This window comes from Symphalangus syndactylus, chromosome 14 (assembly GCF_028878055.3).
Source record: "Symphalangus syndactylus isolate Jambi chromosome 14, NHGRI_mSymSyn1-v2.1_pri, whole genome shotgun sequence".
Classification (NCBI taxonomy): domain Eukaryota; kingdom Metazoa; phylum Chordata; class Mammalia; order Primates; family Hylobatidae; genus Symphalangus; species Symphalangus syndactylus.
In genome coordinates this window covers 13192412-13203378 of record NC_072436.2, presented here as the reverse complement: position 1 = coordinate 13203378, position 10967 = coordinate 13192412, and the positions used below count along the sequence as shown (strand labels likewise).

At 59.0% G+C, this 10967-nt stretch overlaps 1 protein-coding gene and 1 long non-coding RNA gene across 3 annotated transcripts in view; one reads left to right on the top strand and one right to left on the bottom strand.

Annotated features, from left to right (window-relative positions):
- Positions 1-2186: 2186 nt before the first annotated feature.
- On the bottom strand, positions 2187-9061 carry LOC129462152 (uncharacterized). Its single transcript, XR_008650776.2, has 2 exons — positions 8009-9061; positions 2187-6483 (listed from the first exon to the last, which is right to left on the bottom strand). It is a non-coding gene; the product is annotated as an uncharacterized lncRNA (long non-coding RNA).
- Positions 9062-9159: 98 nt separating this feature from the next.
- RBFOX3 (RNA binding fox-1 homolog 3) overlaps positions 9160-10967 on the top strand; it is a 94898-nt gene continuing 93090 nt past the window's right edge. The window contains exon 1 of one of the 2 annotated variants that reach the window (XM_063617357.1): positions 9160-9323. In XM_063617357.1, the coding sequence (XP_063473427.1) occupies positions 9219-9323 (105 nt within the window). In that variant the 5' untranslated portion in view covers positions 9160-9218. The remainder of the gene's footprint in view (positions 9324-10967) is intronic. The other variant, XM_055241911.2, reaches the window with a different exon arrangement.

The following is a 10967-nucleotide window of genomic DNA, read 5'->3' as shown; positions in this document are numbered from 1 at the left end:
GGGCCACAGAGCGATTTGAAGGTCCTGGTGTTTGATCTATTGCGGGGCTGGCTCCTTGCAGCTTTGCTGCTCCCGAGTTTGGTGACCTGAGAGAATTAAAGCTGCCTTAAATACAGTCTCTGTTGGCTGTATATTAATCAAGCAGGAATCAAAAGTCACAGCATCCTAGGGAAGTAAGAGCAGGAACATACGGCTCCCCCCCATCCTGATGCAGCAACTCTCAGTGGGAGGAAAGGCCGGGAGCTGCTAAGAGCAGCACAGGGCCCTCAGCTGGCTGCCAACTTCCCCAAACCTCCTTGCCAGTGAATTCTCAGAAACCTCATGCCTTGGAACTGGAGAGTTGTGTTGGTGCCAAAACATCGCTGGACCCCAATGCTAGAGTGGATCAGGAAAGGGGAGGGATTTTCCTCCCAGGATCAAGAGAGAGGAGACGGTAGGGGGTTGGCAGGGGTGGCAGCCTCAGAATAGCTTCACACCTAACTCAAGACAAGCTCCCACACCCCCACCAGACAGGCACTTCCCCTGCTCTTGGGCAACTTTTAGGGACTAAAACACATCAGCATCCACTGCCCCATCTCTGCTCACCGGGCAGCAACTCACACAACTTCCCTGGTGTATCTTAGGCTGCCGGGAGGGAAGAGGCTGCCCAGGGCCCTGCCTAACCCTGCCTTCTCCTTGCTCTCAAAGCCTGAGAAAGGAACTTTTATCTGGCTTCTGTCATTGTGGAGGTGTGGGGAGGTGAGTCTGTAGGTTACTGTCTGCATCTGTTCCTTTGCTTCCTGGCAGATATGCTTGTCCCCACTCCCTTGAGTCCTGGGACAAGCTCAGCTCCCATGAGGCTTCATTAGAAGGACCTTGCACCCCCACCTCCCGCCACCGGCCGCCTCGTCACTCCATGGCCCAGCCCCTGTCTGCAGCTTGGCACTGGCTGCCTAGCAGCGCATCGGCCTCCCCAGGGCCACGCACTTTGCCAGGACAGTAATGCCTCTCCGGGCCTTTGTGTGCCTCGGGCTCCTAATGAGCTTTTAATGAGCTGACGCTTTGGCTTTAGGGGGCATGCAGGGGCAGGGGATGAGCAGAGTGCCCGCCCCTCACATTCTGTTTCCCGAGGCCTTGCCGTTGCTTTTTAACTCGCTGAGTGCTGGGGCTGGGGCTACAGGCAGCTGCTTTTTCCAGAGTCTTTCAGGTTTGGTCAGAGTTTGAAGGTCCTAGCTTCAAAGTCACCGAGTGCTGGGGCTGGGGCTACAGGCAGATAGATGCTTTATCCAGTCTTTCGGGTCCGTTCAGAGTTTGGAGGTCCTAACTTCCCAGTCCTGGGGTGCGGGGTACCCCCAGGCCACCATTCCCTCTCTACAGTGCTGCACTTGCTCTCCATGTGGCCTCTCCTTGCCCAGTGCTGGAGGAAGGGATATTGGTTTCTCTGTTAAGTAAGATTTTCTAAAAATTGATGGCAAATGGGAGCACCCAGCCACTTCACTGCTGGAGGTGGACCCTTGCTGCTTCCACCCAGGGGTCAGCTCAGACCCACCCGCTATTGATGGAAGAATGAACCTTGACCTCTTCTCACGGGTCTCTACTCAGGAACCCTGAATGCTCTGTTTCCTCAGTTCAATTCTAACTGAACGTGGTGTAAATTCACGCTGGCCATAGCAATGGGAGCTACCCAAATTGTACCCACATTGTGTGTACAATCTTCCCTTTTGGACGCCCTGAGAGTGCAGGGCTCCTGTTCCTCACTCAGTATGCAAGAGCTGTGCTCACTCAGCCCCCTCCCTCTACGCATGACTTTGCTCTACAAGTTTTGGTCAATGGCCCCAGTCCCTCCTGGGAGTTACAGGGAGTGGCAGTGGCTTCAGCTTCTGGTCTAAGCTCCCCCTTGTCACTCTTTCAAAGCCTTCACCCTTTGAATAAAATTAAGACGGAAAAGGTTTGTGTACGACATGAGGCAGAATTTCTTGGCAGTCAGGGTGATAAAAACCTAACTGGGCTCCCCGGACAGACAGCGGGGTCTCCCCCAGCGGAGAGCTTCAAGGGAAAAAAAAAGAGCATGTGTCTCTGAAGGCTTCGGTGTCTGCCAGCTAGAAGGCCGGGGACTGGGCGACGTGATGCCACTTCCTCTTCCAGCCCCATCACCCTTGTCCCTGAGGGCTCTTTTCTTCTTCTTCACTCTGTTTTTTTTGTTGTTGTTTTTGTTTTGTTTTGTTTTTTGGTGAGACAGAGATTTACTCTTGTTGCCCAGGCTGGAGTGCAATGGCACGATCTCGGCTCACCGCATCCTCCGCCTCCCAGATTCAAGTGATTCTCCTGCCTCAGCCTCCCGAGTAGCTGGGATTACAGGCATGTGTCACCACACCTGGCTAATTTTGTATTTTTAGTAGAGACGGGGTTTCACCGTGTTGCCTAGGCTGATCTCGAACTCCTGACCTCAGGTTATCCACCTGCCTTGGCCTCCCAAAGTGCTGGGGTTACAGGCCAGAGCCACTGTGCCCGGCCTTCACTCTGGTTTTTGATTGGGGGAAAGAGGTGACCTCAAAGCAAGAGGCTGGAGTTGACCCTGATGCTAAAGGAGAGCAAGTGGGGGTACCAAGAGTGATTTTAGTGGTGAGTGCCTCTTGGGTGGGCTGCGTGGAGCAGTGAGTGATATGCGTTTTCCTTGGCTGGTGTGATCCCTGCCCTGGCAGGAGCAAAGGCTGTCATCAGTCATGTCTGCAGTGGGGGCCCAACCATCCAAGGGCACTTCACTGGATACCCAGTCTGAGCTGGAGTCATCATCTCCAAGCAAATATACAACTTCCCAAGCCGTTCAGTACTCTCTTTTCTGTAGCCATCTATGGTCTGGGCACAAGGGTACCAAGCACATATGCACAGGCTTGGGCAGGACAGGAGGGCTCAGGGCTGGTGGGTCAGCTGAGCGTGGGGTGAGGGCCCAGGAAATTGGGCACTGCATGGAAGATCAGCTAGGAATGCTGAGGAAGGGCTTCCTTGGTCCAGCAGCAGCTCTTCTCCTCGGCGTCATCACAAGGCTCAGCAACCCACTGAGTCCTCGCGACCTCCTGCCTAATGAGAAAGAGGAAATTCGAGATAATTGCTGCACAGACGGAGCAGCGGTGTGATTAGTAAATGCCCAGGCTATTGCAAATGACTATTACATTAACAGATTTGGTTTGGGGTTGATCCTGTTAGGAGGGAGAGCCAAGGACTAACGATGGGCATGTTCACAGAAGGGCATAAGCCCAGCACAGTAGTCGAAGGGAAGAAAACGGCTCCCGTAAATCCAAGTTCCAAGTCTTGCCTTCTGGCCCAGACGCTGCCTCTAACTAGTTGTGTGACCTTGGACCACCTCTGTGATCCTAAAAGGGTCATCATATATCGAATGGGCATCATTACACCTTCCCTACCTAACTTGTGATGATCAGGTGAGATACGTGAAGGCTCTTTGAAAAGGTTAGGAAAGCACTGAGCAGATACAAGGTATTGTTACAGTTAGCAATCAATAATAATAAATTGCCATTCTCCCCCTCTGTGTGCTTCTGTTCCTGGGAAGTTTAAGCAAATGGCCAGGCTCTTGAGCCTTCAGATGAGAGACAGAAATCAAAGTGCCCCCCTCTTACTTCGGCTTCTGTGGGATTCTGGGCCCAGTTTGCCAAACGGTGGCTTGGCCACAGCTGGCACTGAAGACCAAAGATCTGTTTCTCCCAGGCTCTGCTCAGCCCAGGCTGTCTCCTTGCCAGGAGCTCATGGCCCAGATGCAGCAGAAGCTTGCAACGAGCTTTCCAGGGCCGCAGCTTCCAAGGCCTCTTACCCACCGAGCCCCGGGGTGGAACATCACAGTGCCGGCTGCTTTCAGATGTTCCTTTTGCTCGGCGTAGAGCTCGCTCCCCTTCCACAGAAGAGGAGAAGGGAGAAGTCCTGGGGGCTCATTTAAAATAAATAAAGCTTGGCAACAGTGCTGAGTGGAAGGAGCAGAGTGAGCGGCACCCACAGCCCCTTCTCTGAGCGCATTCCTCCGGCTCCTGGGCCCCCGAGGGGAGAGGAACTTGCAAGAGAAAGATGTGCTTATAACTGCAACCCTGTGCAACTCCTGGCTCTGCCCATATATCTCAAGTGTGCCCTTCGCTTTCAGTCTCCCTGTATTTATTATGTTTAATTTTGCTGGGACATAGTTGTAAGTGAGACGGATGGACCCGAATGTGGCTGGCAAACGCCTCTTAATTAAATAGATAAATAAACTTCCTTTGCACGCCGATTTTTACTTTTGCTGCAGTCTCTGCTGGGGCCAGGGGGACAGTGCCAGTGGGTGGGGGACCCCCGCTGAGCCGGAAGGTGGGTGCTGGCCCCGGCAGCCTGGGCTGGGCTTAGCTTTCCCTCTGCACTGCTGAGGACCCCTGGCAGAGGGAGGCAGAGGGGGTTGGGGGTGGGGAGCACCCCAGCAGCCCTTTCTCGCAGGCTGGCCGGTGAAGGTGGTGTGAGTGGGCCCTCTGCTGGCCACCTCCAGCGACACCTCACCTGCCAGGGCTGCATCGACGGCTCATCCCTGGGCTTGCTTCACCCCTGGGCTTGCTTCACCCCTGCTTGCAGGGACCCTCTACCGGCTTTTCTGCCCTTCTGGGGAGATTCAACAGGCCAGAACAAAGTGCAAGCAGGCCTCGACTCCTGATGTAAGGAAGCCGCCTCCTCTGGGAATCTGATAATTTCTACATTTTTTTTAAAAAAAAGGCTGACGAGTTTCCCATCCCCAGCCTGACCTTGCCCCATGGTGTCTGCTGGGGGCATCCTATGAAAGCCTGAGTGGGGGCTTCTCCCTGACTCCAACCCTGTTGCCCTGGCTGCCGAATTGGGACATTAATCCCCCTGGAAAGTATTCCATGGTGATACAGGACTCTAGCTGGTCAGAGTGGCTTCCTGGCTCTCCCCACAGCCCATCACATACCCACAGGCACACACACATCCTCCCACCCCTGAACCATGCGCACCCCACCCCACTGTGGAGATCCAGTTCTGCCACTCTGCCTCTTTCGTCCCCCAGTGCCCATGCCCAAGCCCAGGCCAAATACCCCAGGGCTGGGGCAGGAAGGTCTGGCTCTGCAGAAGGCACAATGTATTTGTCGATTAAGGCGCGGCTTGGCGCAGCCGAGCAGAGCTGCAACCAGAGACTGTGAGCTCACTCCTTGTCCTGGGAACGCCGCTGCCAAGCTGCACTCTGTCCTCACGGCTCGGGGGAAGCCCAAGGATGGTCGGCCTGGGCGCCTGGGGGGGAAGAGGGGGAGGAGGATGAGGAATTCACTCCCCTTCCTCCCCTAAAGGGAGTGTGGAGTTGCTTCCTTTCTGCTGTGATTTGCCATGTGCCACCTTGGGAATTTCCAAAGGACATGGGTAGGGGTCAGAAGAAACACTCCCCCAAGTCATCTGACCACAGGACTCATTTGGCCCACCTTTTGTTAAAAACACAGGCCACCTTGGAGGCTAGTATTCCCCTGCACGCCTTTTAGCAAATGCTCTCCCAGGGAGAATCCTGTGTGTCCATTTCACAGAGGTACACACCGAAGAGATTTAGGGCATCTGGCAAGGTTACGTGGGCCAGGATTTCCCAGGCAGGCACGCTCAGGGAAGCTGGGGAAGACACGCCCTGCCCAACTGGAGGAGAGGCAGTGCCTGCACCCTCCAGGGCCCCTACCAGGGAAGGTGACATAGGATGGGGGCAGGAAGGAGCCAGGAGATCTCCAAAGCCTTGGAACCATCGGAACCTTTTGAGGTGCCTCCCTTGCCTGATATTTATAGTGGTGCCCAGGAGCGCAGAAATAATTACAGCTCAGTTCCTGCCTGCCTAACAAGGCCCTTCTCAGATTCAGGGCGAATGGGATATTTTTTCTTGCCTCTTTTTTTAAGTAGTGAATATTAGCACTGGAGTGACAGCTCTTCCCAGCACGCAGCCTCCCTCCACCCCAGGAGCGGGGGCAGCAGAGCCACCAGGAGCACAGGCTTCCCCCACCCCCTGCTCAGGGCCACCCACCCCAGTCCACAAGGCATCAGGGACTCGGGAGGGCCGCACGGGGCCTGGGGAATCTGAAAAACTTTGTACCACCCTGGTGCCAGGTACTGGCGGTAGGAGGTGATGAGGGCATGGTTCCTGCTGGTGGGGTCCACAGAGTCAGGCCTGCGTGACACTCTGAAACAATCACAGCAGAGCACTGAGGTGCGTGCTATTCGGTAACTGGCTCGTGCTGAAGCACTGCATAAGAGGCAGCAGGCACACAGCCCCTGTCCCAAGAAATAAGCCAAACACACAGGTTGTTCAGATCCTTTTTCTGGAGGTATTATTTTCATTCCATTCTGCTATTCTCAGTCCTCTCTCTGGAGCTGGGTGTGATGAGCCGCCTGATGGAGGCAGGTGTCCAGACATGCTCCTGGGCCCAGTGCAATCTGGAGGTGAGGCTGGAAGGCAGGTGGCTGGGCAGAGAGGCACACAGGTGACCAGGTGCAGGGCTGCCAGAAGTGATGCAGATGCAGACAGTGGGGACCACCCTGGCTTTCTCTGGGCCAGTGACTGAGCTCAGGGGTCCAGGAAACCTTCCCTGGCCACACCCCAGATCTGAGCTCTCCCTGTCCTGGGCTGTCAAAGCTCTCAGTACATTAGGCTGCAGTCTTCGTTTACCAGCTTGGTTTCCCCCACTAGACGGTGTGCTCACTCCAGGGCAGAGAACTTGATTTCTGCAGCCCCAGCACCGAGCACACTGTCTGCATATAGTGGGTTCTCAATAAGGAAAAACGGTAGCGTTGACTCAAAAAGTGGCTCTGTGTCAGGCATGGCTTAGGAAGAACTCCCAAATCCCTTTCTGGAGGGGATGAGGCTTGGATTCCACAGGAGATACTTGGTCATAATGGTCATAATGGCAAATTAATGAGCAAATGATTCCCAGACAGGGTGGATGTGGAGCCTGGGTTTAGGCTGAATGCTATGTGGCTGTCCCGAATTCCTGAGCATCCTCCAGGGAAGGTGCAGCGGGGCAGTGGTGACGGACAGGTGCCCAGAAAAGACAAAAGAGGGATGGCTTCTGGAACAAGCCAGAACAACCTGACTCAGGAGGGGGGCAGCCAGGGCCACTCCAAGGCACCACGCTCATGAGGAGCCCTTCTGCAAGGCTCAGGTGGCAAATGGTACAACCCACCTCATCCTCCTGGCCCAGGCATGCCCGGCCCTTGTGCTGGCACCCCCACCACTGTCCTAGGCTGGGAAACCAAGTTACTGACAGCAGGGAGGGCCTCATCGAGTCCATAGCCAAGACTCTGTGGAGCTAGACAAGCCCCCTATCCTTGTCCTGTGCCAGCACCACCCCAGAGGGACCACAGAGCAGGATTTCAGAAGGTCAGACCACATGGCTAGATGGCCAGCTCGCCTGCCTCGTCTCTCCCCTGAGCCTTGTCTCTTCTCCTGTCTGCCTCCCTCCCGGACTCCACATCCCAGTTCCTCTACGAAGAAGATGAACACGGGGCACCTGAGAGAATGGTCCCGGGTGCCTGCACCTACCTGCCTTGTTCAAATGGCGCCTCCTAAACTGGGCGTGGAGAGGCCACCCTTCTCTCCCTCCCCTCCTTGCTCCCTCTTCCTCAATGGCCCTCAGGCCACGTGTCCTGCAGTGGGTGCAACAGGGATCTCAGACAACATCTGACCCATCTCTCGGGCTAGATGTGGAAACCAAGGCCCCAAGGGGACAATCGACCTTCCTGAGATCACACAGCAAGTGAGGGTCTGACATGACTGCCGGGCCAGCCGTCTCCCCACTGCCAGGTGGCCCCAGGCCTGCCTCCCTCCAGCTCAGGGCTCACTGTCTGCAGTGAGAGGAGGGGAGTCACAGGTGCCCTAAGGTAGGACAGGTGTGTTCAGAATGGGTACTGGGTGCCTGGGATCTGCCCCTTTCCTAGAAGGCGTGAGGTTAGTTAGGCGTGACCCCACTGGCTCTGCCTCTGACAGTGGCCACTGGCAGCCCATCCCTCTTGCAGCCAAGCTCACCTGTGGCTTATCCTAGTAAACTGAGCTTGATCCAGGGGGCCTCTGGAGAGTGTGGACTCGGGGCAGGCCAGTGGGTGTGTGTGTGGCCGCCGAAGCTGCAGGTGTGTGCACACTCACAGTGGTGGAACAAGGGGCACTGCCGAGACCTCTGCCACATGCTGAATGGGGCAAGGAAGTGGGGACCTATGCACGCCTGTCCCATGGGAGCGAAACACGTCAAGTCCACTGTGTCCGGGTACAGGGAGAGGAGGATGCATTGTGGCCGGTGCCCGTGTCCCCCACCCCCATCTAAGTATCCACAAGACCAAGTGCCTGTGGCAGGAGGCTGGGATGTATGATGGGGTCTGGGGGCCAGCAGGAGGGCAGGAGACGCTCCTGGAGGCTCTGGTTGGATTTCCAAGCCCTGGGCAGCCAGAGAAGCCTTCCCCGGCGCGGAAGCCTCTGCGTAGATGCCCTCATTACATCACCGACATCCCTGCCACTGAGCCGGCCTCCCTTAGGAGAGGCGCTTCTCTGAACGCCAAACAGGACAAGGCGCCTTCCGGTCGGTCGGCCGCAGAGCCGGCGGAGCTGCTCCTCCTCTCCGCAGCGGCCGGAGGACGGAGCGGGGGCAAACGGAGATTCCAGACCCCTAGGCCGGGAGCAACTGCTGGCAGCGGGGAGGAGGAAGGGCGCGCAGGAGCCCGAGCGTGGGAGGGCGCGAGGGAGGGCTGCCCCGGTGCCGGCGGGCGAGGGGTTAAGTGTGGGATCAGCTGTTGTGCCGTCGCTCCGGATTCTCTTCCCTCCGCGCGGGGCTCCGTTTGATGTTGGAGTACGCCAGGGACTCCCCCTCCCACCGCTACACACGCGCGCACACGCGCGCACTCACACACGCACACGCACCACTCTTTGCAGACAGCGCTCCGGAGGCTCCAAAGTGACTGACTCCTGCTCTCGCCCGCTCGCCCGATCTCTCGCGCACAGTCTCTCTGGCTGTATTCTCGCGCGCGCTCTCTCCAGCCTCCCCGCCCGGGCAGGGGGAACACCCGGCAGAGGCGCGCCGCTCTCATTTCGATGCCTCCCTCTTAAAGAGCGCCACGAGGGGGAGGGGAGGCCCGGAGGAGGAGGAGAGAGACCGGGAGGGCGCCCGGGAGGCAGGGCGCGCGCACACTCCGAGGGACGCAGCGAGCGCAGAGCCGCCTCCGGCCGCCGGGCGCCCCCCTGCCGCCCCATGCTGTGCTCCATGGCGAACTCGGGCTGCCTCCTGCTGTCCAACTCCGGCAGCCTGCTCCCGCACTCCGTGCCCTGCCCGCCCGCCTTCCTCTACCTCCAACAGGTAAGCGGCCCCCCGGCCCCCGGCCCGGCGCACGTGCGCCCAGCGCTGCCGCCCACGCCCCGCACTTGGCCGCCTCCGCTGCCGGTGGCCCCCGCTGCGCTCCCCGCGTCATGGCGCCGGGGCTGGGGTAGGGGGAACTGCGCCCCTGCGTGGCGGCCGAGCGCGGGGGCGCCCAGGGCGCGCGCGGCGCGGGGCGGGGGGGCCGGAGTTTGGGGCGTCGCTCGCAACTTTTCCGAAGGCGCGGGAGGGGGCGGCGGGCGGAGTCTCCGGGGAAGTCCGAGGGGAGGGGGCGGGGGTTCTCGGCGCCCGGGTCACTTTGGGGAACTTCGCGCCGGGCCGCTGGGGACTCGGGGCGGGGAGCGGGGCATCCTCCCCGGCAGCGTCGGGAAAGCCGGGGGGCGCGCGGAGGCGGCGGCGGGGGCGCCGAGCTCTGCTGCAGCGCAGACCGCGCGCCGGGCCTCCGGGGAGGCGGGGGAGGCGGGCCACCCGCTTGGCAAGGGAGGCCCCAGGAGCTCTGGCCGGGGAGGGGGCTGGGGCCAGACTTTTGCAATCTTGGGGGCTGCGCAGGAAGCTCCGGCTAGCGAGTTGGGGATGTGTGGGGGCAGGAAAGTCAACGACTCTGAGCCCCCAGATCCCCAGGATGCCCCGTGGGGAGGTGCGCACCGAGCATCAGCAGCCGCCTGCCCGCCGGCCGGCCGGGGCGTTGGGGGAGGGGACGGGGGTCCTGCGCTGTTACCCAATGCGGAATTAGTGCGGTCCCAGGCCTGCACTGGGGACAGAGGGGGACTCCCTCGTCTTCCCCAGGCCCCTCGGCCTCTGTGGGCCGCAGTTCCCGGCGCCAGCCTGGCCCGGGCTTCAACACTCTGGCCTCACCCACCCTGGCTGCCCACATCTCTGGGCCTGCCCCTCCCTCCCGGCGCTGTGGCGTCTGCCTTGTTTTCGGTTCCCACCCTCGCCCTCTGCTTGGGCCTGCAGGGGTGGGGGCGGCTGCTGGAGGAGCCTGGTGGGATTGTGAGCGCTTCAGGCTGCATCCTGGGGCCTGCAGGGCCCAGTGAGAGGGGTTCCCATAGGACCCGTTCTGCACCCTGTGTTGGGGGCTTCGAGACTGGAGAGAGAGGGTACAGGGTGCCCACCCCAAGGAACCTGGCCAGGCCAGGCCAAGAGGCTCCGTGAAGATGTCTCCCCATCCCCGCCTCCATGCACACGTTGAAGGAGGAATGGAGAAGAGTGTGTGTGTGTGTGTGTGTGTGTGTGTGTGTGTGTGTGTGTTTCTTGGAGACAATGAGAGACACCAGGGGTCTGGGCCTTTGGGTGATGGGTTCTTACCCGTTTGTGCCCCTTGGCCCTCCAAGGAGCTATAGAAGGTGGTTTAAGGAGGAGCAATGGATAGAGAAGGCAAAGATGGGGCCTTCCGAGCTGGCCCAGGGCAGCTAGCCCCTGGGCACTTGGGTCAGCCCGTTACAAGGGCCCATGCATCAGGGACTGCCAAACATAGCAGCTGCAGAGGGACTGTGTGATGGTCAGGAGCAGAGGGTGGCCAGCAGTGGCAGAGGGTGGCCGGCAGTGGCCTGCAGCCCAGGGCCGTTGATCTTTGGTGCCACCTTCCCAGGACCACCTGTGACATCTGGGGACTCCTGGACACAG